At 36.3% G+C, this 27613-nt stretch overlaps 1 protein-coding gene across 1 annotated transcript; it reads right to left on the reverse strand.

Annotated features, from left to right (window-relative positions):
• Positions 1 to 272: 272 nt before the first annotated feature.
• Positions 273 to 26532, reverse strand: C8H7orf78 (chromosome 8 C7orf78 homolog). Its single transcript, XM_068549804.1, is given in 11 exon segments — positions 273 to 378; positions 8028 to 8065; positions 8067 to 8111; positions 8675 to 8814; positions 10037 to 10087; positions 10090 to 10120; positions 12336 to 12527; positions 12529 to 12777; positions 15490 to 15538; positions 26123 to 26186; positions 26466 to 26532. Coding segments are annotated over 11 exon segments (1032 nt in total).
• Between the last annotated feature and the right edge of the window lie 1081 nt (positions 26533 to 27613).

The raw sequence follows: 27613 nt of genomic DNA on the forward strand, positions 1-27613 counted from the left end.
CTTTCAACTCTTAATTATCAATATTCTCACCAACCTCAGAATTAAATCAATATTATTGTGGCACCAATAAAAAGCTTCTCATCATACAAGTGACAGTATTTTCCCCAAAATCTATTTCTTACCTAATAGGACCTTAATATTTTAAATTCACTAATCCTCCATTTTATTCCATAGAGATATAAATTGAGAGATCAGACAGAATTCAGCTACCTATTGTTGGAAAAAAAAAGGTGCCCAAGCCTTTAAAAAATGCACAAGAGCTCTCAAACTGCTCATGGATGACTCAGAGAAGAGAGGCTAGGACCCTTGGGATCCTGGGAGCTTGATGACATTAACCAGGCCAGGCCATTTGGTCTACTGTCCTGTTTCAGGCCGGACCTGTTCAGGGAATTTTAATTAAAGGTTTAAGAGATGCAGGTTCTGGAGAACAACTGTTGAAATCAATTCTAGCTCTGTCACTTACTGTGTGATTTGGGCTAACTGTCTGTGGTCTCTTTAAAAAAGGAGAATACTAATCTCTAGTTCATAGGGTAGTTCTGAGGATTAGTTAAATCAATCCATGTAAAGTGCTTAGGATAGTGCCTAGCCCAAGGTAAGGGCCTAGTAAATATTAGCTATCATCATCATCACCATCATTATAAATACCCAGGCTAAATCCCATATAGACAGAAATACATAACTACATATATGCACACATGCACATACATACATATAAATATGCAGTATGAGCCAAAATAGTATGTCTTTTGGATTTGTCTTGCGATATTCACTTACCATGGACTACTTTTTCAGGTGAGTACATGTAGATTTATTTCATTAAATAATTGCTGTGTTGTAACACATTATATTGATGTACTATTCTTACATTGGTGTACCTTTAGTTTTTCCTTCCAGGCTTTTTGCTTTACAAATAATACTTAAAGCTGCAATGTTCTATACATAACTTTGCATATAAATAGCACTCTTTCTGAAGAATAGATTCCAAGAAGTAAAAGTGATGGATCAAATTATATATCTATTTTTTAAAAATTGATTGATACTCTATTCTCCAAGTATATTATGCCTATTTTATACTTCCAAAAACTGTAGAATACTATCCATTTCCACAGACCCTAACCAGCATTTAATGCTATTAATTTAATTATTGCAAATCCAATGCATATGATATTGTATTGCATTTGGTTTTCATTTACATTTCCCTGCTAATAGTGAAGATAGCATATTTCCTTATATTTATTGGCTGTCTATAGGTATTCTATGACTTTTAGGTTCATATTATTTATATATTTTTATATTTATGGTTTCTTTTCTTCTATTTCTTTCATCATTGTGTATATCAGGAATATTAACTCCTTGTCTCATATATGTGTTACAAATATTTTCTCCAAGCCTGTTGGGGGTTGTATCTAGACATTTCTCCTTTTTAAGTGGGCCTTTCCACACTGACCTTAAAATATTCGCTCCTACTGTCTTCTAATAATCTTATAGCTTTGTTTTTGCTCTTTAGATATTTTATCTGCATATAAAATAGTTTTGCATTATTTTGGTGGTAAATAAATAGCTTAAATATGTTGGTAGCGAATTTCCTCATAATTAAATAAATGTGAAATCAGAGATAGAAACTGAGAGATGGATGGGACTTTAAAGATTATTCAGCCCATAGTCCCATCTTGCTAGTCAGATGATTAAAGCCCAGTATGAGAAAAAGAAGTCATTTACTGCAGCACTAAGGGTAACATGATTTGAATGTTAAGGCTTGATCTGAAATTGCTTCATATGACCAGAGCATCTCTTCCCATGACATTTCCTGCCACACGGGTCTGTATTAAGCAATTTAGCTGGTAGTACTCTCATGTTTAGCTTCTCCGTCTCTGAAATCATAGTCCTTTATAGCATTATTTCAGGTAGATAGAAATTATTTTTGAACCCTTTTTCTTTCAACATAATTTTTTTTTTCAAAGGTCTTACTGAGAGAGCCAACTTTTGATTTGGCTCAACCCTTCTGAAAATAATAAAGTTTAATATTCCACCTATAAATATCTACCAGACATGAAAATATTCACTGTTCTAGGCCAGACCCAGGTAGGAAACATATAACTTGATTCTTAAACTATGGAAACAAAATTTTAAAGGGACAAAAATTTTAAAGGGACAATTTGTGGTACAAATTTGTTTGTTTTTGAGAGGGATGATTTTAGCTTGGTTTTAATTTTTATTAGCATTACTTATTAGCTCTTATTTTTTTTTTCTACTTGCTAAAGTAATGCATAAACTGAAGAAAATTTAGAAAATGTATAAAATATTAAAAAATTCTACTCTGTGTAATCACTTTAAATATTTTCATATATACTTTCTAATCTTTTGTGTATATAAATGTGATATTTTGAGCAAAATTAATATCATATTGAACATGATTTTTCTTTTTGAGATTTACATTCATTATTTAAAATAGCATTTGAAAATTATGAGATTTAACATTAAAATCTGGGAAGATTTGTGGCAGCTCAATTTATAATCTGCTGTTGTCCTTGGGGAGAAGGTATCCCTTTTACATGATGTTAATTTTTAAAGCTTTTCTCAATTCTTAACCTTAATATTTTGTTCCTCCCTCTTTGAGAAAACTAAGTAAATATAATAGCCAAATTGTCTAAGAAGGTCGCAAATACCTTCTGCACGCAAATACTGAGCCCGTGCACTCTGGAGCCTGTGCACCACAACTAGAGAGAAGCCCGCGCGCGGCAACTAGAGAAGCCCACGCGCCGCAATGAAGATCCTACCTGCCACAACTAAGACCCGACGCAGCCAAATAAATAAATAAATAGATATTTTAAAAAGGGACCATAGTATTTTGCTTCAACAGGAACCTGGGATGAAATGAATAAGCTCTGTATCAAATTAAGGTTACTGAGAAAATTTTCCCTGTGAGGGGACAAGTATTTGAAAAAAATAAAGGATACCAGACCAATGCAGCAAGTGGAGCTAAGAAAACAAAATGAACTGTTATAGAATGTGTACTTCTCAACCTAGGAGACAATTCAAAGCTAATACAGCAGTGAATAGAGATTAACGTACGTTTTTGAAAACATTATTTAGAGAGTAAAAAAGAATATTAAATATCTAAGCCTTCAAATAAAGAAGACAGAAAAGGGTTAACAGAATAAACAGGCGACAGCAAAAAACTAAACAAGGGAATAATAAAGATAATGTCATTAAATGAAATGGAAGACAGAAATATGATTTACAAAACTGAAAGCTGTTTTTTTAAAGATCAGTAAGTCAGACATACATTTGAAAAAATTGATCATCACTAAGAGTGTGAATGCAAACAACATACAGAATGAAGGGAAATAACTAAAGATATAAAAGACATATTGAAACTTATCAAATTATGCTGTGAATAATATTTTAACAGTACATCAGAAAACCACATTAAATGGAAAATGTAAAAATGTAGTGACAAAATTAGTAAAAGATGAAAAAACAACTTAAATAGACTAATAGCCACAAAATATATCGTATTACTAATGGTAAGTTTTCTCTTAGAAAGCTCTAGACAAGGAAAAGTTTATAGGTAATTCCTACCACATATTCAGGGAACAGTGCTAATCCCTATTTCTACAAATTGAACCAAAAAATAGGAAAAGGGGAAAAACGCCAAGCTATTGTTATGAGTCCACATTAATTTTCCTTGGCCACATTTTCTCAAGAAGACATCTTTTAAAAATCATTAAGAAAAGAGCTTTTGGGGGGGCCAGAGAGGAATAGATTGGGAGATTAGGATTGAGATATACACACTACTATATATAAAATAGATAACTAATAAGGACCTACTGTATAGCACAAGGAACTCTACTCAATACTCTGTAATGACCTATATGGGAAACAAATCTAAAAAAGAGTGGATATATGTATATGTACAACTGATTCACTTCGTTGTACACCTGAAACTAACACAACATTGTTATGTTATGCAATGCCACTGCTGGGAGTATATCCGGAGAAAACTATACTTGGAAAACTCACATGCACCCCAATGTTCATTGCAGCACTACTGACAATAGCCAAGAATGGGATTCAAACAAAAGCCCATCAAAAGAAAAATGGATAAAGACGACGTGGTACCTATAAACAAGGGCATATTAGCCATCAAAAAAGAAGGAAATAATACCATGTGCAGCAACATAGATGGACCTACGGATGACCATACTAAGATGGACCTACGGATGATATACTACCTAAGTCAGAGAGAGAAAGACAAATATCATAGGGTATTACTTATAGGTGGAATCTTAAAACTGATACAAATGAACTCATTTGCCAACCAGAAACAGACTCACAGAACTAGAAAACCAATTTAGGGTTGACAAAGGGGAAACATTGGGGATCAGGGTTAATCAGCAGTTCCGGATTCACATATACACACTAATATATATAAAACATACCACCCAAAAGGACGTACTGTATAGCACAGAGAAGTCTACTCAACAGCCTGTAATAACCTATAGGGGCAAGGAATGTGAAAAAGAGGAGACATACATCTATGTATACCAGAATCAAGTTGCTGCACACTGAAACCAACACACCATTGTAAGTCAACTATGCTCCAAAATGAAATGAACATTATTTTAAAAAATAAAACGAAATGCCTACAATATTCCCCTCAGGCCCCGGTGACCCGGCTGCTCTAACATCCCTGGAACCCGGGCAGCCTTGGCTCCCAAGGCTGGACTGTCCTGGGGCTGAGGGAGTTGGGAAGGATGTGCCAGGAAATGAGCCCTCACTGGACCTGTAGTGACTATCGCCTCTGCACAAAAGCACAATCTCCAGACCCAGGCCGGCCCTCCACAGCTAATCCAAGCCGAGCGCACCCAAGGATGGTGGACCCTTTGGTCTGGAAGAGCTTTGAAAAGTCGCCTGGTCTCCAAGCCTCCTGGTGCTGGGGTTCCCACCTCCTATCTCCTTCCGCAGATTCACCCCACCTACTGACAACAGCATCCCCAGCATAGCAGGCTTGCAGGGGCTGGGATTTGGGGCAGGGAGAGGGTGAAGGGAAATAGGGAAAAAGTGTTCATTTCGGCACATTCCACTCTCATTTCCAACCCAGGAACAGGACCGACACTAAGGCTCTGGGGCCCCAGCAACCAGAGCGGGGCAGGAAGAAATCCTCCCGCCTTGTGGCCGTTTCTAATAACAACAACTTTAAAACCAGTACTTATTGGCATTTAATACTCACAAGGCCTGTGGGGTTGTAGAAGACACCTCCCTCAGAAATGGCCTGCGGTAGGCAACCGACTACGATTTCAAAACAGCGCAGGCTTTCAGAGAAGCACTTTCAAGAGGTCAATTTTGCTCACACCATTTAAAAAAAAAAGCACATGAAAATTTCTCAACATCACACACTATTAGAGAAGTACAAATCGAAATTACAAGGAGGTATCACCTCGCAACAGTCAGAATGGCCGTCATCAAAAAGTCTACAAAAGCTACATGCTGGCGAGGGTGTGGAGAAATGGCAACCCTCCTACACTCTTGGTGGGAATGTAAATTAGTACAGCCACTGGGAGCACAGGATGGGGGTTCCTGAAAAACCTAAAAACAGAGGTAGCCTATAATCTGGCAATCCCACTCCTGGGAGTATATCGGAGAAAACTGTACTTGGAAAAGACACATGCACCCCAATGTTCATTGCAGCACTACTGACAATGTCATGACTTGGAATCAGACATAAAGTCCATCGACAGAAAAATGGATAAAGACACTGTGGTACCTATACACAAGGGCATATTACTCAGCCATCGAAAAAGAAGAAATGACACCACGTGCAGCAACATAGATGGACCTAGGGATGATCATACTAAGGAAAGTAAGTCAGAGACAGAAAGACAAATATCATAGGGTATCACTTATAAGTGGAATCTTAAAACTAATACAAATGAACTCATTTACCAACCAGAAACAGACTCACAGAATTAGAAAACCAATTTAGGGTTGCCAAAGGGGAAAAACCCCAGGGCAGGGATAATCAGCAGTTTGGGATTCACATATACACCCTAATTTATATAACACACACCACTCTGGTTACTGGGGCCCCAGAGCCTTAGTGCCGGTCCTGTTCCTGGGTTGGAAATGAGAGTGGAATGCGCTGAAATGAACACAAGGACCTACTGTATATAGTACAGGGAACTCTACTCAACAGCGCCTACAGGGGCAAGGAATGGGAAAAAGAGTAGATATACATCTATGTATACCAGAATCAAGTTGCTGTACACCTAAAACCAACACACCATTGTAAGTCAACTATGCTCCAATATGAAATGAACATTAATTTAAAAATAAACCAAATGCCTACAATATTCCCCTCATGCCCCAGTGCAACAGTAAATACGAATATACTGAATGGTGAATGTAATGAAATACTACTCAGCCATAAAAAAGAAGAAAATTTTCCCATTTACAACAACATGGATGGCCTTGGTGGATATTATGCTAAGTGAAATATGTCAGACAGGGGCTTCCTTGGTGGCACAGTGGTTAAGAATCGCCTGCCAATGCAGGGGACGTGGGTTCCATCCCTGGTCGGGGAACAAAGATCCCACATGCTGCAGGGCAACTAAGCCTGTGCGCCGCAACTACTGAGCCTGCGCTCTAGAGCCCGCAACTGACAACTACTGAAGCCTGCGCACCTAGAGCCCGTGCTCCGCAACATAGAAGCCACCGCACCACAACGAAGAGTAGCCTGCACTCACCACGACTAGAGAAAGCCTGTGCGCAGCAACGAAGACCCAATGCAGCCAAAAGTAAATAAATTTTAAAAAAAAAGAAATATGTCAGAGGAAGACAATTACTGTATGATATCACTTATATGTGGAATCTAAAAAATAAAACAAACTAGTGAATATAACAAAAAAGAAACACATTCACAGATAAAGAGAACAAACTAGTGGTTACCAGTGGGTGAGGGATGGGGGAGGGACATCATAGGGGTAGGAGATTAAGAGGTACTAACTACTATGTATAAAATAAATAAGCTATTGTACAACGTTATATTGTACAACACAGGGAATATAGCCAATATTTTATAATAACTATAAATGAACTATAACCTTTAAAAATTGTGTCACTATGTTGTACACCCGAAACATATAATAGTGTACATCAACTATAACTTAATTTAAAAAAAAGAAAAGAAAAAAAAAAGCTATGCTAGGTATGCTCTGGGTGGTGTTCGTGCCTGGATGGACAAGGGTATTCAAACAAGATCGGTGAGTAGGGAAGGCCAGAAGAAGGCTGTTGGGAGGATGACTCCCAGGAAATGGCCAAAGGCACGTGAGGAGTTAGTGAGTTGGTACACCAGCCTTCTCAGATGACAGGAGATAGCGTTACTGAGGCAAGGAATACAAGTGTTAACAGTGCGTGGAAATAGGATGTTTCCTGTTTTCTTGAAAGGAGGCAAAAGAATGTGGAATGGTGACATGGTCACTGGTAGTTTTCCAGAATTCAGCTGAAATCTAAGAAAAATAATAATTATCTGATCAAGGGACTGGATTCTTTCAGACTCCACTTAAAATGGTTTAAGCACCATGCAAATACTTCACTTATAATTCCTAGGATAGTAGAGGTTCCATAGGATAAAGTACACAGTAGTAAAAAAAAAGTCATTTGAGTAGTCATTCTCAAGAGTTAATCTAAGTGTTCAACAACAAATCTTAAAATTTTTGGGGCTTCCCTGGTGGCGCTAGTGGTTGAGAATCTGCCTGCCAATGCAGGGTACACGGGTTCGAGCCCTGGTCTGGGAAGATCCCACATGCCGCGGAGCAACTGGGCCCGTGAGCCACAATTACTGAGCCTGCGCGTCTGGAGCCTGTGCTCCGCAACAAGAGAGGCCACGACAGTGAGAGCCCCGCGCACCGCGATGAAGAGTGGCCCCCGCCTGCCACAACTAGAGAAAGCCCTCGCACAGAAACGAAGACCCAACACAGCCAAAAATAAAAATAAATAATAATAATTTAAAAAAAAAAAAATTTTGCCCACTGTTCTTGCATGTCTTAGTAAACTTTTCTTCCACAATGATCCATAAATGCCCTGTATGCATCTGGCCACCTTCTGTGTCTCTTAAGGAAGATGGTACAGAGGAAGTTAGCAAAAGCAAATGTGTATCGACTTTTTCATTTATCTTTTTAAAATTGCTATTTAATAATCTTTGCTTTAAAAGCTTGCTTTGCATGCCAAATGCACATCTTGTTCTGCTTGGACATACAGGGCTGTTCAAAGCAGCCTTATTTGTCCAGGGGGGAATTTGAGCCATGAAGTATGTGTTTCAGCATCTTTTTTCTGAGTGTATGACAGAGTCTTCTTGTCGGTCCTTCTTACTTGAGTGCAATTCACTCAAAATGGGCTGCTCCAAATAAAGTGGGAGTAAACCTGGGTAAGATTCCTCACAATCTTCAGACCTCAATCCACCATGCCAACTATCTTTGTAATAAGAAAAAAAAAATCCAAAATTCTAGATAATCCACTATTTGCATTTTAAGAAAAATCAGAAATCTGCATGCTTTACTTTTAAAGATAGAAGTAGCTTTCACTCCAATAAATGAAAAACTCCTTCATTAAAGCAATCATTAACGACAGTGCAGGAGACAAACCGCAACAGCCATAGAGAAAGAGGCAAACTCACTGTGTGTGACACAGATTTAATAGGCCACAGGGCTTTTGGTAAAATTAGCGTTGAATCCCAGGTGCATTCATGAGGCTTGTAGGTGATAAATCTTTCTGTAGTGTTCTGCTGACCTTCCTTCAGCAAAGGGCATCCACTTACTAGAGATAGGAAGACAAATGAGAAACTTAGCAATCACATTAGTCTTTGTTCATGATGTCTCTCAGAATATGGTCTCATTTTTGGAGATAAGAACCCAGGAGTAGTAAATTGCTGGGCAATTTATAAATGCTAATCTAAATAAAAATTTGCTTCTCCTTTCCACCCTTTCTGCTGGAATTAATTTTGTCCTTCTTCCAACTTCAATTCAAATCCTACCTTAGTTTATTTCCTTGGAAACCTCTTTTTAAAACTTTTTCACATTAGTGCTTTGTGACTCGAATGGCATATTGTGTATTCTATCTTATATTTGACTTAGACGTTTCTTAACATCAAAGGCTTGGTCTTATTGGTCTACAAAATATTCTTGGTATTTTCTCCATAGTGACTTATATATCAGGAAACTTGAGGTGTACCAATTTAATTACACACCTAGAGAAGACCTTTTAAATTTAATCCATACCAAAATGTATACATTGTTTGCAAATACATTATCTTAATTTTCCAATTATAAAATTATTTGCTACTCATTTTGAAAAGAAGAAAACAAAATTCAATCATTATCCCACTATCCAAAATCAGCCACCGTTAACACCTTATTGTTTTGTTTATAATTGATATGTAATTATAATATGTAAATACAGTATGTATTATTCACCCCTATCCAAATAAAAAATGCTGGATTATACAAATTAAGTCTGCATAAACACTATACAAATGGCACCATAATAATAATAATGGTATGTATATTTACCATGTGTTAGACAACACATGCTTTACATACATTATTAACTAAGTGCTTTACATATGTATAACAGATTTAATGGTCACAGTAATTCTATGATGAAGATTCAACTATTATCATTCCCATTTACAGATGAGGAAACCAAGATATAGACAGTTTAGGTAATTTAGGGCAATGAAGCCAAGATTCAAAGCTATGCAGCTTGCTTCTGAAATCTATATTTTAACTCATTGTTTCTCTACACAGAACACATTGAGTTACAAACTCAATCTTTAATAGTATATTACAAGTTGTGGCTAAGAAAGCATATGGATTGTTGCCATTAATTAACTGGGCATTTAAAAAATTTACTGTATCATTAAAGGTGATAAGTAAAAAAATACTTTTTAAATTATTTGCCTTTTTATGTATTACTATCAAGATATAATGCAGAAAATTTATTTTTTTGCCATATTCATAACTTTATTATAATAACTTACCTGTAGTTAAGTGTTGTGACTTAAACTTTAATCATTTTGGTCCCTTTTCTAAGTTGTCACAAAATTTGGTAAATTATGTTGGTACTAGATATGTAAAGAGAAGATTGTGTTATTACTAACAAATATTGTTTCATATTGCTAACATTCAATTTGGAATTTGGAATTCAATTTAATATTTGGAATTCCAAATATTAAATATTTCACCAGTAAAATGCAATTTTGAGGATTTTGTTATAGCATTTAAAACTTGCCTATAGGGCTTCCCAGGTGGCGCAGTGGTTGAGAATCTGCCTGCCAATGCAGGGGACACGGGTTCGAGCCCTGGTCTGGGAAGATCCCACATGCCGCGGAGCAACTAGGCCCATGTGCCACAACTACTGAGCCTGCGCGTCTGGAGCCTGTGCTCCGCGACAAGAGAGGCCGCGATAGTGAAAGGCCCGCGCGCCGCGATGAAGAGCGGCCCCCGCTTGCCGCAACTAGAGAAAGCCCTCGCACAGAAACGAAGACCCAACACAGCCAAAAATAAATAAATAAATAAAAACAAAAAAACATAAGGCAGATCACTCACTCTTCTGCACAAAACCATCCAGTCCCTACCTCAGAGTAAAAGCCCAAATCTTAAAAAAAAAAAAAACTTGCCTATTAACATTTGATAGAATAATCTAAGATTCAAGACAGTGTATAAGCAATTAATTTATGGTGGAGCGAGGACTTCGATCATCCTTCTGTGACTAATGAAATTAAAGGAATCTATTCAGAACTTGGTAAAGTAATCTTAAATGCAAATAGAGTTACATGTTTTATTTCTAGAGCTGAATTTATTTCAGGCAATAGGAAAAATATTGAACAAAGCTAAAATAATTTGCTGAGGCTGGAATAGAATAAATGTTGACTGTTTTTAGTAAACTATAAAAGTTTTTTTTAACATGGTTAACTGAAAAGTCCCAGCTTGGCATTGACATATACACACTACTATATATAAAATAGACAGCTAATAAGAACCTACTGTGTAGCATAAGGAACTCTACTGAATACTCTCTAATGACCTATATAAGAAAAGAATCTTAAAAAGAGTGGATATACATATACGTATAACTGATTCACTTTGTTGTACACCTGAAACTAATACAACATTGTAAATCAACTATACTCCAATAAAAATTTTTTCAAAGTCCCCTATTTCTTGAACTTTTACTTACCCAAGTCATGTAATTCTAACTGTAACTAGTGAAATATTTAAATAAACCAATGGCATTTGATATTTAATTGACCTCCCCTCATCTCCAAATGGTAACATATTTCATTCACTACATATAAAAGTGTTTAGATGCCCTGGACAAGTAGAGAAGGTTATGGATCAAGGCATCTTGAATTTCCCAACTTTTATCCTAATAGCTCCTAAGAGTTCACTTTTATTGAATATCTCAATATTCCAAACCCTATTGTAAGAAATTTGTATATAATTGTCTCCTTCATTACTTAAAATAACCATATAAAACATATAGTATTGTTATCCTAAAGTATAAATAAGGAAAGAGGCTTAATAACTTGTACAAAATTATTAGAAAACAAGAGAACTGGGATACACTGATCCCAGAGGCCATGCTCTTAACTGCTTCCCTATATTTTCCCAATGGAATAAATTTTTTCCTTTTTCTAGAATTTCTTTTTGGTATTATCATTCCTATTGCTTCACTCTTTACCTAACAAGAATCATATTTATAAGTTAAATTATAGACCTAAGTATAGGATATATTCATATTCTAGTGGAATTATATTTTGACTTCATTTGCATCTCCATAAATATATATTCACCACCACCACTTTAAATTAGAAATTCTTACTCATATATTATTTAAATTATTAATTGTCAGACTCATTTAAATAATACAATACCCCCTCTTTGTCAATTTTCATTCACTCATCCATTTGTTCCATGATTTGATTTCATTATTACTAGACTGTAATCTCCTGGAAACTGAGGTCTGTTCTCCAATTACACCTCAGTCCAAACTCTTCTTGAGCCCTAGAAAAGCCATCCCTAGTTGGTCATTCCAACTGGCAGATAAAACCCCATCAGAAACATTAACCAGAGTCTTACCTCTCCTTTCTCATTCATTTATTGCTGAATTTGAGTTGTATTGTTCCGTGAGAAATAAAGATGCAACTTTATACACATTATATTCACATATACTTTTTTTGCTCATGTAATAGTTGTTATAATTAAGAAATGAATAAAAACAATATATTTCCCCCTTATCTCTTTTAAGTTATTTAGAATCAGATGTTCTTTTTGTACCTGTTGAAAGTTATGTGGTTTTGGATTGAGGTATACACCATTTGGATATTTTCCACTTTCCACAAATATTAACTTCACTTTATGTGAATCCAGATGAGGAAATGTAGTTATAAATTTAGGAGACATGGCCTTGTTGGGATGATTCCTTATGCTGGGAAAGTGAAGCATTGTTCCTGGAAAAATGCTTTTTTTTTCTCCTTTCTTCTTCCTTAATGGTCCTTGATGGCTTTTCTGGAAGTCTCAAAGATGTATACAGTTTATAACTAAAATCAGGAGGCTTTATTTCCCATATGTTGACTTTTATTTCAGATTGTGGTGCTTGCAGGACATTTTTGTTCTATTTGGAGTTGAGATCTAGTGTGGGGCCCTGCTGCAGCCCCTTTGCGATAATCCTGCCTCTCCTGCCTTTCCGGGACTCAAGGGCGTGTTCACATGTTGGAATCTGCAACAGATATGGAAATTGGTGAAGTATGCTACTGTAGAACTGTGTATTGAATATTTTCTCTCTGGGCCAGGGTAATCTCTAAAAGATTTATGAAGCTGGAAAAAAAGCTCAGAAATGACAAGGAGTGTGTGTAGAAGGGATGAAAGTATCACGGCTGCTGCGAGTATTTTATTCAGCATCTTTGTCACAGTAGTCACCACACTAGAGGCTAGGGATTCAAAATGATTAACTTGAAATCCATGTCCTTAAGTAACTGAGAGGCTATTGGGAGAAAGGCATGAAAACAAAAACCAAACCTGTGTAACGTGACAGATACTACAGTAGTGTTATGAGAAGCAAGGAGAGTGCTCAGCTAATTCTATCAGGAAAATAGAAGTGACATCAAAAGAAAGGTTATCATTTGAACTGATCTTGAAGAATAAGTAGAAATATGCCAGGGGGTAAAGGAAGGAAACATTTCACTGAGGCACAGAAAGTATGTAAAATTTGTCATAAGCTATTTCTAGGATTTCTATGGCCACCTAAACCATAATAAGTGCATTGTAGCTTCTACGATTGGGATCTATGGATAAGAATCATGGATTTGCTCTTTGTTGATCTGTGACAAGGATATGGTCGGCACACTTCTAGGATTTAATGAATGTGTTAGTATGTTACTAGACAATGCCAATGAATTTAAAATCTCCATGGAAAGAGGAATAATAATCAATTAAAATATATTTGGCTAAGTGGAAATAAAACAATGCTGGTTCCTGGGAAATAAGGATCTGAGGTGGGGATGAATTTCCTTCTCTTATGCTAGAATCTTGTGTTGTTTGACAATAACATCAAAATAGAGGCTTTTCAAGATTCTAAATGTTATTATGCAGTAATTCAAAGTTGTGTATAAAGAGAAACTACTTTGGAGAAACACTGAAAATGTCAACTTGAAAAAATTAATAATAAATACTTCGTAATATAAAATGATGAATTGTTTTTCAACTTCTAATATGAATATATTTTTTTAATGACTACGGCCCATTGAGAGAAAAAGCAAGAAGCATGTGTGGCAGGAGCTTAGCATATGTATATGAGGAAGCAGTGGAATATAAAGATAGAAAAATCAGTTGGGGTTATATTAGCAAAGGTCTTTAATGACACACCAAGGAATTTTAATGAATCAAAGATAATACAAAATTTCTTAACCAAGATAAGAAACACAAGAGGAGGATCAGTTTATGGAAAAAGAGCATAATAATAAGTAGATTTAAATAAAATATATGTCCACTATATAACTGGAAGTATAGGCCTGTGGCTAAGTCAGCTTTTGCTGCAATAATGCTGTCTAACAAACTGCCCACAAACTCAGTGCCAAAATAAATTAAGAAAAAATTTTTGCCACAGGGTGTGGGGAAGAGGGAATTAGGATTGACTGATAACAAGTACAAGATTTCTTTTGGGGGTGATAGACATGTTCTGGAATTAGATAGTGATGATAGTTTCACAACATTGTGAATACACTAAAAACCACTAAATTGTTCATTCTAAAATGGCAAGTAGTGAAATTATGTTATATAAATTGTATCTCAATTAGAAAAAACAAATTAATCATTAAATCATGTTGGATAAATTTCAGTAAACATAAAAGACAAACTTTTTTCTGGGAAATAGAAAGAACAAGACTATAGGTGTTATCTAATTGAGTCCACTTAAATTTTGCAAAAAATAGTCAAAGGGAACATGAAAGCTCTGCACAGCAAAAGAAGCAATCAACAGAGTGAAAAGGCAACCTATGGAATGGAAGAAAATATTTGCAAACTGTTTATCTGATAAGGGGTTAATATCCAAAATATTTAAGAACTCCTTCAACTCAATAGCAACAAAAACAAATAACCTGACTGAAAAATGAGCTAAAGACTTGAATAGACATTTCTCCAAAGAAGATATACAAATGGCCAACAGGTGTATGGAAAGATGCTCAACATCACTAACCATCAGGGAAATGCAAATCAAAACCACAATGAGACATCATTTCACACCTGTCAGAATAACTATAATCAAAAAAATTAAAGACATTAAGTGTTGGTGAGGATGTAGAAAAACTGGAACACTTGTACACTACTGGTGAGAATGTAAAATGATGCAGCCACTAAGGAAGACAGTGTGGTGGCTCCTCAAAAGTTTAAAAATAGAACTGCCATATGATCCAATAATCACACTTCCGAGTATTTATCCAAAAAATTGAAATCAGAATCTCAAAGAGATATCTGCACTCCCATATTAATTGCAGCATTATTCACAACAGTTAAGATACAGAAGCTATCTAAATACTCATTGCTGGATGAATGGTGTTGGATGAGGTCATCATGAGGAAGTGACCACCAGTTGACCCGTGAGCTGGACCTAGGCAATCAGACGTCCCTTACCCCCTACCCTGTCCTTAGAATGTGTGCATCACTTGCCTTTCCTGCTCTAGAAGCTGCCCAAGCACACAGCCTTGAGATAGTAATATGGTGCCGAGACTATCTGGACTGTATACATGACTTTACCCAGTGAAGTCCTCTCTATAAACTTTTTAAATTGGGGGGGCGGGGAGCTCGGATATCTACTCATCTTGGCAGCCGCCCAAGACAAGCCACGTGTGTAAGTTCCTTTGCTTCTTAAACCTGCCTACCTCCCAATCTGGAATGGTCTGCCTCTGTCTTCCATCTCTCCCTGCCCTCCACGTACAGGGGCCAGTTTCAGATTACACTTGTGCAGCTCCTGAGGCGGTTGCAAACTAACAAATGGATAAAGAAAATGTTGTATATACACAAAATGGAATAGTATTCAGCCTTAAAAATGAAGGCAATTCTGCCATATACACCAATATGAATGAAGTTGGAGGACATTATGCTAAGTGAAATAAGCCAGTCACAGAAGGACAAATACTGTATGATTCCACTTACATAAAGAAATCTAAAATAGTCAAACTCATAGAAACAGAGAGTAGAATGGTGGTTGCCAGGGCCTGAGGGGGAGGAGAGATGAGGAACTGCTATTCAAAAGGTATAAAGTTTCAGTTATACAAGATGAATAAATTCTAGAGCTCTGCTGTACTATGGTGTACCTATATTAACAATACTGTGTTGTGCACTTGAAAATCTGTTAGGAGGCTAAATCTCATGTTAAGTATTCTTATACACTTTTTTAAAAAGCCGAATAGAGACAAAAAAAGAGTGGTGCTTAATATCTGAGTAAGAAGATTAGAAATTCCCAAGTGTTCAAAAATATGTTATCCTCTGTTGCTCATTAATACATTAAAAATAAAGGAGAGGGCTTCCCTGGTGGTGCAGTGGTTAAGAATCTGCCTGCCAATGCAGGGGACACGGGTTCGAGCCCTGGTCCGGGAAGATCCCACATGCCGCGGAGCAACTAAGCCCATGAGCCACAACTACTGAGCCTGCGCTCTAGAGCCCGTGAGCCACAACTACTGAAGCCCACGTGCCTAGAGCCCGTGTTCCGCAACGAGAAGCCACCGCAATGAGAAGCCCGCGCACCGCAACGAAGAGTAGCCCCCACTCAACACAACTAAAGAAAGCCCGCACGCAGCAACGAAGACCCAACACAGCCAAAAATAAATAAATAAAACAAATAAATTTTTAAAAATAAATAAATAAATAAAGGAGAGTTGATGAATAGGGAGCCACTTACAATCTCTACAAAGTTACTATAAAATAAAGTTAATCACTAAAATAACACACCAGTTAACAAAATATGTGGAAATAGGATTACTTAGGATTACTATTTCCTAAGCAATGCAAAAAATATAAATGAAATAATTAAAATATGTTAATTTCATGTTTCTACATTATACAGTAAACAATAGGAACGTCTGCATAGAAATTAAAAGGGTTTATAAATAAAAGATTTTAAAAAAGAAAGGGTGAGAGTTTGAAGTTTGGCTGTACTCTTCCAAGATTCATCCAGAGGGGAGAGCATGCTGGCCCATATTTGATATTTTTATTTTCATTATCATATCTATCTAAACTTAGAAGACTGATGCATAACTTTTCATAACCTGGGCCATTTAACATATAAAGCATTAATTAATTCTTAGTCTCATCTAACTGTCACCAAATCACCCTCAGATGATCATTTGGCTTTGCATGTACAGTAGTCTACTGGAAGACAATGAGCTAGAAAAAAAATATGAGTTAGTTTGGTTTATTTTTCTCATAAACTAATAAATCTGCATGTTCTGTTTTTCGTGTTGGACTCTTCTGAACCTGGTTAATGTGACATCAGCCCTGACCTACGTACTGACCTGGAGCTGATGAAAATCAAGCCCTTGACAGTCAGTTGTTAATTTGCTCCCAGTATATGCCTTATTTTATAACTCTCTTGCCTCATTTATGACCCTTCACATTTCTGTAGAAACATATTTTTAAACTTCTGAGAAGCACTGAAGGCTCAGCCTTGACTAAAATTGTAAATATACCTATCTCCTGCAGGGCTCTGAAATCTGGTTACATGAGCAAAGAAAGCACGAGTAGACTGATTCATGGTCAGGGTTTTGTAATCTCCTGCCATGAAAAGACATGAAGATTGATGGTGTTGGTGAGACAATGAAGTGTCCCACCAGGACATACAGCTATGAAGAAACTGATGAGGAGGGTTATAAACTGGAAGAATAAGAATAGATCAAGACCTCAGAAGTCTAATTGACATAAAAAACAAGTATCATGGCAGTAAGAGAGCTAGACAGCCATCAGGCTAAGAAGCTGTGATTAGAGAATACAGTGCTGGTCTGGCCCTCTTTTTGACTAGGTAGCTGGGAATGAACATGCTCATTTGTCACCTTGTTGCCACTAAAGCTCCCATCTGTCTCTCTCTGTATATGCCTGGGTCTTCCTGGCTACCAAAAATTGCTACTATGCGATATTTAAACTAGTGAGAAATTAGCTTTAATTTTGCATGATACTTTATTTTGTCCTTATATTATGAATTTATTGTTACATATTATTCCTCTGAATAATATGTATGTAAAATTAAGCTTCTATAGTATAATACATGAATCATGCATTAGCATATGTCATTGTAGTCCCAAGACACCCCAGCAGAAAGAAATCAACTGGAGATCTAGTTGAAAGATTGAAGCCTGTGATGGCAATATCACATTATAATCCTCACTTTACATGGAAAAAGCTAAGGCACAGAGAAATACAAAGTCATAAGATGTGCAGCTGAGAAAGTCAGAAAAAGTAAACCAGCAATATTCTCATTCAGTCAAAGATTTAGTGGTAATTGTTGATATTACAGAAGCTATATTTGGGCCAAGATGTCTCATTGGAAATAAAAGAATGGCTTAATCTGCATTAAGTAAGCACAGTTATTCTCCATCTATGAAATTACACTGGTCTCAAGGATCAGTTTAAATGCCACCTCCAATAAAAGCATTCCCAGATCTATCAGGATTCATACTTCCTTCTGAATACAGCAATGGAACTTGAAGCTACATTTTGGCTTGTACCTTGTATTAAAGTTAGTTGTTTACAACATCTGCCCCCAAATTAGAATATAAAATTGGAACGAAGATTTCTATCTTTACAAACACTATGTAGGGTTCTGCATATTTTAGGGTGAGCCATGTGAAATTCCTTTTATTCAAAGATTTTTCTACCTTACAAAAATGCAAACTTTAAATGGTTCAACGGTTTGAACCATTTGGCAAGCAATTGGTTGCCAAATTCTGGAAATTACAGATGCTCCTTTTTTGAAACTGTATCTAAAAGCTCAAATATCTAATTATATTTTTTTCTAAATAATGAAAGCTTCTAATAGTGGCAATATAAAAAGTAGACTTTCATTTTAATTTCTTCCTCAAATATTTTCTACTGGAACGTCACAAAATATTTTTGTTATCTGCTTTTACAATCAGCTAATTAAGAGAAATGCATTTCTTAGGTTAGCAAATGTACGCAAATTTAAGCTTCTTTCTGAGTTTAATTTTGTAACCTTAAGTATTTGGGGAGATAGAGAGATAGATTGATATAGATATATACCTGATACCTGAATGATGCCAACATAAGAAAAGAGCATTGTAAAATATTCTGCTATTAAGATCACAGTGAACTCCTTAGACCACGAATTCATGCACGTTTGTAGGTTTATAAAGAAACTCAACACTTTCTTCCAGCTGGGCTTTCTCCTTCTTAACATATTTCATGATCTCCTATGTATTATATTATATATAAAGAGATTGTTTCTTAAATTAATTCATCTCATATATCTTAACATAAAACACACAGATTCCAAAGACTTAGACAAATAGACAAACTGGAATAATTCCAAATAAACACAAAAAACAGAAGTATTCATTAGAAAATCAGTAACTTCACTCACCATTTAAAACTGAGAGTTTTAATAAAAATGTTTACGGCAGTATGTCTCAGCAGATCTTTTCTGCAAAGCCAAATGAGACTAAGCAAACAGATAGTTTATAAGGGAAACATTTAGCCTTTGCTTTACAAAAGAACTTGAAGTATATTTAAGTGTTACCCACCCGGGTTGCTAAGAAACAGGATTAATTTTCTAAAGGAGTGAAGTCAGAGTAGGAAAAAAGAGTGAAAGCAGGACCTCTAATGTTGCCTAAAACCTAGCAACAAAGCAATAACTCCGAGCTCTTTTTTGAAAGGTTAGAAAATCAACATACTACAAAACTCAATACTCAGTAAATGTCAAGAGAAAAAAAGAGAGAAAATAATTCCACTCCAGTGCAGTTTTCCTAAATGTCTTGACAATTTACTTTTCGTATTTGTTTAGTAATCTCTTTTGTAAGTCAACGTGAGTTGACATTTAATATAAACACAATTTGAAAAGCAGTTTCAACTCTTTTATTACCTTGGGTTGAAGAAGGTTTGAGTTAATTTCCTTAATGTTCACTTTATAAGGCAAATGAAGATTACAAGTTCCTCTTCCTAACTTATGGCTTAACCTACTGATTTCCGCAAAATAATTTATGGAGAAAGCTTTCTATTTTTATTGATCAAATTCTACACTCAATGATAATATATATCTTGGTGAGATTTAAAAAAAAAAACTTGTCATAGAAAATTTCAGATATGTGCCAAAGTAGACAGAATTGTATAATGAACCTTCATGTAACCATCACCCGGCTAAAAAATTTATCAACTTATAGCTCAAATTGCTTTAAATATACCTCCAACTTATCTCCCTCCATTCCTCATATTATTTTGATACATCATATCAACTTATCAGTAATTATTTTAGAATGTTTCCACTAAAAAACACTTTTATTTTAAAAGCATATGCATAGCACCACTATGACCACTACGACATGTAAAAAAAGGAACATCAATTCATTGATATTGAATAGCCAGGCAAAATTCAAGTTTCTAATTAACTCACAAAAGTCAAATATTTTTGGTTTTGCTTTTTTCTTTACAGTTTGTTTGTGATTTGAGCTAGTTATTCACTCTCATTTGGTCCAAAAAATTCCCGTGACCTGAGCATTAACTTCTCTTTTCCTCATATTTTTCTAATGAGGTGTAAAATTTCCTGAACGAAGATCTCTAATGTCTGGAGTCTTTTGACTAGCTTAACTATTGTTTCGTCTGAAGTGAAAGTTCGCCACTGGGTGGCAGTGTATTACTTATAATTTTATCCCAGTTTGTAAACTGAGACTCAAAGATAAATTTGCCTGTACTGTTTTCCCCAGTATTCAATTTCACTGTGTTTTTTCCTTGGGGAAATGACAGTAGAGTTGGGTTTACTCAATTTCTTACAGTTTTGATATAAAATTAACCTATCTTTATGCTGACTGTATTTCTCTCTCTCTCTTTGCATAGAGATGCATATGATTCTTTCTCAAAAGCGTATGTTCAAAGTGCCTTTTATATTTAGTTCACTACTATTGTTTGCGATGCCAAAATACATATGATGTGGCCACAGATTTCAAGAAAATTATAAATAATTGGCTAGAAAAGATACAAACCTATAGGAATACATCTCAAGACAGGTACTAAATGTCAAATGATCCGTCCTGACAGTTACTCTCCTGGGAAGTTAATGAGGGGTAGGTCCTTGAAGTTTAAGAACGTCTCTGAAAATTTCTCAGAGCAACTAAGATCTATTCTAATTCTTGACAACAGCAAAGTTCTTAATAAAAAGGAGAGGAAGGGAAGATGATTTAGATGGGTGGACAGCATAAAAGCTACTTTAATTCTCTTTAATGTTTTCATGAATGCTTTTCAAGAAGTTTCTGTTAGGGAAATACTATTTCATGGTTAAGTGACTCAAGTTATATATAGAAGCATCCAAAAATCTCCTCTTAAGTAGATACTTTGAGTGTATAATAAATTTTTACTGCACATGAATATGTGTGAGATGTGCAAGGATCTGTTGCTCAGCTTCCACAAATTTAGGAAGGCACCCTGTTGTGGAAAATAAAAACCTCCACACTCTGACTTTTATGTCTCCTGGTATTAAGGAATACACACATTTTTTTTTTTACTTTAATATAATTTTATTATCATCTCCAATATCTAGGGTTTTTTTCTTTTAAACATAACAAGTTAGATATTTGCCCTCTGGTCTTTGGAATTTTGGGTATCATAAAAAGTAACAAAGCATCATCTTACCTCTGCAAATTAGTATCTCTTATTTTTCTGTGCAGAGATGAGGGGAAGAAAATTAAAGCATGAGAGTGATCACCATTTAAAAGAAAAAGAAAATGTCCTATAGTGTTTTCTCTTCCTTTCCAGCTAATCTCTTAAGCTGAATTCCTTGGCTCCATTTTGGGGAAACTTTTTATTAATTGTCTCTTAAGGGTCAGTCACATAAGTTATCCCACACCACCTCTCACATGTTTGTTCACCTGAATTATGAGCCACACTTAATTTAAAGTAAAATTCTGGAAATTAGAAGAGTTTTTATTTTTTATTACCCACCACTAAGAATTTAATAGCTTCTAGTTGGAAGGCATTGAATGCGCACATTTTTGAAAAAGCCACTTGAATAACATGTTTATACAAATGAATTAACTTATAGTGTACTGTAGTAATCATCTTATCACATAACTGTAGTTTGAAATACTCTATGAATTAACAAGGAAGTAAAATAGGTTTTCAATTATGCTCAGAATAAGAAAATAAGAATGAGGGAGTTTCTTGGGCAGAAGGAATAATATTAATGAATGCCATTATGTAGCTAAACAGTTTTGCTTCTGTTTTATCTCCTCCCTTACGAAAGAGAACAATTTCCACACTGAAAATAGCAAACATGAAGAGGAACAAATTGAAGCTTGAGTTAGATGAGGAGACAAGATACTATACTTATTTACATGAATTCAGGTCCATGAAACCATAGGAGTTACACTTCAGAACAATGAGAGAACTGGCAGTGGGAAATGAGGTGGTACCCTGTGAAATCTTGTTGAGAGGACAGAGTTATATGAGTGGATATTGGAGGTTAGACACACTTGAGTTTACCCTGACACAAGGTGGGCCTCTTTGTGAGCACCACCTAACATGCCACACAGTGTGGGTTAAGGAATGGATTTTATTGGGGTAACAGTTTTACAACCAAAGATCAGAAAAAAGAGGACTTGAGTTCTCAGATCTCCTAATACCCTCTAGGTGGGGAATGAGGACAGGGGCACACAGTTGAACACAAGGTGCATGAACATTCCGGGTGACAGGAACTCCTCCTCCTGTTGCTCTCCTGTTTACAGAGCAAGTCTGAGAGCGCCTTTATCAGTGGGGATGTGGGGAGCAGAGTACACTGACTAACAAGTTATCTGGGCACCAGCCTTACTGAGTTTGGATGCCAGCTGTTCACAGGAGTGTCTGGGAAAGCCAGCGTTTGGTGACTTTGGGGACCTGTGCAAAGTTGCATTCCTATATTTCGAGGAAAAAAGCTAACAATGCAGGGGGAAGCTGAGATTAGAAGCAACACCTCTCATCAGAAGAGGGAAGACCTCCCGATTCTAGTTGTCTCATTGTCCAGGCAGATCAAGGTGAGCTGCCTGGAGCATCTTAGGACAGTCGTGCTTATTGCACTACAGAACCTCAATAAATTCTACAATAGGTTTTCTAACAGGCAATTGGTGAGTACTCTAGGGAAGTGGGGCTTTCTTTTCACTATTAGAAATGGAGATCAATTCACCATAGATTTATCTACAAAGCGGGGCTGTGTATGAATAAAATAGGCCCAATCATATGTGATGCTTTCACCCTGTACATAAATTTGGCTGCTCTGCACTGAGTCTGAGACTGCCTGGGCCATTGTTATTGATGTTCATAGCTTGTCTGTTGATTTGTGCTGTTTTCTTTCCTTCCTCCCAGGGGATTGCTCAAATTTACCATGGTTAGAGAACTGCCCCTTCAGTTATCCATGTTCAAGTCACACCAATTAAAACATGCCCCCTTGACAGAGTGTGAGTGATGTTTCAAAGAAGGACTTATCCATTCCACATTCACTCACCAGGTCAAGCACTACAGTGCACAACACTGTCCCACATCTGAAACCGGTGTATCAGTGACCTCTCCTAAGGACCTAGGCAAAATGGCAAACATTGCCTTCTCACCTCTTTCTACCACACCCTTCAGCCTCTTGGTGCCTTCCTTCACTCCCATGTCACATACTGCTGTCCTTTTGTCATCCTCTGGTGGTTGAGAATTCTTGTTTTACCACCTCATTTAGTCTGTTGCCTTTAATAGCATTCTAAAATACATGTTTACTCTCTTTTATGCCTAATAAAAATACTAACCCTGTTCATCATTTCTAAACTTAGTATACTTTACCTCTTTTCTCAAAGTACTGATAAAAAATTTTAGTTCTATTTGTCCAACTTCAAAACAGTAGAGAAATGTATTTAAGAATAATAAATAATCTACATGTCTTCCACAGAGTGGCAACTGAAAATTTTTCTTGACTTAATAAAATACTGACTAACTGATCTTTGCTGTGTGCCAGACACTGTTCTAGGTGCTTTACACTTGTTAATACACTCAATCTCACAGCAACCTTTGGAAGTAAGTACTTTTATTATCTCATTTGACAGATGAGGAAACAGAAGGAAAGAGTCTAGTGACTTGCTCAAGGTTATAGAGCTAATAAGCAATGGGGCCAGAATGAAAATCCGTCCAATATGGCCTCAGAGGCCTGGTTTTCAGCCTCTGCAGTACAATAACTCTAAATCAGTGGTTCACAAAGTGGGGTCCTGAGACCACTAGCATAAGTATCATTTGAGAATGTGTTAGAAATACTAATTCTCAGGCCCTACCCAAAAACCTATTGAGTCAGAAACTCTGGAGATGGGGTGCGGCAATCTGTGTTTTAACACACCCTCCAGGCAATTCTGATGTCCATTCAAATTTGAGAACCTCTGCTTTAGAGGTTACTGAGGGAATTGCTAGTACAGATTCTAAAACTTTTTTTATCTGCTTTTTCTTTATGTGATTTTATGACTGAAATCAGAGAAGCTTTAACACACTGCAGTGCACATGTTAGAACACTTGTGAACACTGATAGAGCTATAGAAAATTTTTAGAAAACTTAGTGTACATTTAAAAAGCAAAACCAGGAATTCCCTGACGGTCCAGTGGTTAGGACACCATGCTTTCACTGCCGAGGGTGCGGGTTCAATCCCTGGTTGGGGAACTAAGATCCCGCAAGCCACACAGCGTGGCCAAAATAATAATAATAATAATAGTAAAAATAAATAAAAAGCAAACCAGAATCTATTAATGATTTTAAGATGATTTAAAGAAAAAAAATTTTACTTCTGTGAAACTAGGTATTGAAAAAACTATAGTGGACCATAATGGGGAAGTAAGATTTTTTTAAAAAGGGACATAAGCATAGACTTAGCAACTTTTAAAATTATGCACTAAAACATATTGCAAAAACTAAGGGTCTCTGAAAATGCAAACTTAAATTTGAAAGAATCATAGCATAGAAAACTGGGTCCATAAAGCTCCATCCTCTCTAATTCTCATAATTTTCCATAGAGTACCATTTCCATTGTCTTTATCATTTCTGTGAAAATATATACCCCTAGAGAAACTGGAGAACAATATTTGGCATAATAGTGAAAGAGCAGTTATTGATATAACCCGAGTTACGCACTTTAAGCATGAAATACTTTGTGCTCAGTGGATGCTGTATGGCAACTCTTGTTAAAATTTCCCAGAGTTATAACATTTAAATATTTTCTTTCATTTGTCTTTTATATATAGAATGGGCTCCTAGACAGTGTCACAAGAAGGATTCCATTAATGACTCATTCCCCTCAACTTGAAGTATATAATTTGGGTATCATTTTTCATGTGTCAGGGATCCTCTGTTCAGAGGAATCTGTGACACAGAGAAGAGCCCTAGAAAAAAACTGCAACGTTGATATGATACACATTTACTTCCCATTGGCCTTTTTCTCATTCCACGCCTTACTGGCTCTCATACTGAGATTCATCCCATCCAAGTCAAACATGCAGAGTTTATTTTTCAGAAGGCACCCCCTTATTGAAAATGACCTCCTCTCTTTACTCCATGGATCAGGGGTCAAGTAACTAATCCACAGTTAATCCCTGCTACAATCAGAGTACCCCCTTTTGATAACAAATCAACATTTGGTGTCACTAGTAGTGTGAGTGGCACATTCATAACCCCAATCATAGAAAAACTGCCTATGTCTCTTCATCCTGAGATTACTTATGTGAAACTTATTGGTAATTTCCCTATCTATCCCCTCAGTAAAATCCAGGAAGCTTGCCTTATAAAAGGGAAGGAGTTCTTAATACAATTTTGTAATTCTTATTCTTTCAGAAGTTTGGATAGATATGTGTGTGTATGTGGGAAGGAAGCTTTTAATTTTCAGAAGATTTACTATTTAAGCAGTGTCACACAGAAGAGGCACAAGATTTGGGGGCTTAACTAGTAAAAGTTTTCTCTGTAGTAACTTAACTCCAATGGCTAAAACTAAAACTTTTTACTAATGAATTAAATATAAATTCTGTAGTGTTGATAAGAGGAAGAGGAAGCGGTGTCTATTGAGGGAGAAGCCAGAAGAGTCAGAATAAATACAGACGTCCTCAAATTCATTTTTAGGTTTGAATCAGCTGTGGCGTGCCCAAGAACTGGAAACATGAACATTCTTACCTCTCAGTATTTACTTATTTACTGAATAAGTGTATATGCGGTCCTCTACAGTAAAAGATCTCATCCACCCATAACAAAATCTTCCTGGATACAAAATTATCAAGAACATATTGGGAAAATAAGCCAAACTCCTATTTGCAGATTTCAAACTCCCAGTGACATGAAAAGTCTTTATGGCATCTATGGGAATTCCTTGTCTTACCTCAGTCCTGAAAAAGTCGAGTCCTGTATTTCTGCCGTAAACCTCTTTACCTCAAGCAGTTTCGCTGCACGATTAATTGGTCATAGGGCTATTTCGCCATAAAAGATAAATAACTGGTCGACAGTTACATTACACTAGAAAAGATAACCTATCAGTCTTTGCAAATTCTTAGGTGAGCTAATCCAAGCCAGGGTGAGTTATAACTTGAATGTTTTGTAATGGAAAATAATATTATTTAAATGCCATTAAAACTTCTCCTAAGAAAGACTTTATTTCTAAATGAATATATTTCTTAGGCTCCAATTAGTAGCATTATTATACTGTGATGCAGTGAGTCACAAACCTTGGTCCATAAAGAGCTGTATCAGAATTTCCTGGGGTGGTTTATTATCCAGAATCTTGGGCTCCATCTCCAGAGACTATATTCAGCATGTCTAGGATAAGCCTGGGAATCTACAATGATAAAATGTTTCCCAGGTGACTTTGATGCACAATTAAGTTTAGGAAAAAAAATATAGAATTTAGATTTAGAAGGTGAGACTCAGGTCTAGATAATTCTAGACCAATTCTATTGTCTCTTCAAGTGTAGATTTCTTCATCTTTAACACAGATGATAATATCCTCTGTCAGGGTTGTTAGGATCCCTGAAATAACATACACAAAAAAAACGCAATTCTGAAATAGAAAATTAATTACCTAACTACTGAAATTCATTTTAAAGGCATTGATGCCTTTTTATACAGACTTTATGAAATCTTAGAATGCTTGCTATGCCACAGCCCCATTCCAAGGAATTCCCAGCCCATAGCATCATTACAAAAGGTTCCCATGCCAACAGGCCTCATGCCAAGAGATTCCCATGCCAGAAGTTTTCAAGGCATTAATACCAATTTGCTTATGTATAAATACTATTAATAATAAAAGATTCTCCTTTTTTTAATTGTAAACTTTTTTTTAAATTTATTTATTTATTTATTTTTGGCTGTGTTGGGTCTTCGTTTCTGTGCGAGGGCTTTCTCTAGTTGCGGCAAGCGGGGGCCACTCTTCATCGCGGTGCCTGGGCCTCTCACTATCGCGGCCTCTCTTGTTGCGGAGCACAGGCTCCAGATGCGCAGGCTCAGTAGTTGTGGCTCACGGGCCCAGTTGCTCCGCGGCATGTGGGATCTTCCCAGACCAGGGCTCGAACCCGTGTCCCCTGCATTGGCAGGCAGATTCTCAACCACTGCGCCACCAGGGAAGCCCTAATTGTAAATTTTTATTTCACCTTTTATGTGTTTTGTTTTGTTTGGGTGAGCTCCTTCCTTTTTTTCTTCAATAATGTAAACATTATTTTCAACTCTATAGTTCTCTTTGTTAATGGAGATACTGGTTAATTATAGAAAAGTGGTTAAAAACAAAGTTACAACCATAAAATAAAACATTATTAAGCTGTTAAAATATGCAAATTTCTCACATGTAATTTAAATGCAAAGGTAGTATAAAGTATATATA

Source organism: Eschrichtius robustus, chromosome 8 (genome assembly GCF_028021215.1).
Source record: "Eschrichtius robustus isolate mEscRob2 chromosome 8, mEscRob2.pri, whole genome shotgun sequence".
Taxonomy (NCBI): Eukaryota; Metazoa; Chordata; class Mammalia; order Artiodactyla; family Eschrichtiidae; genus Eschrichtius; species Eschrichtius robustus.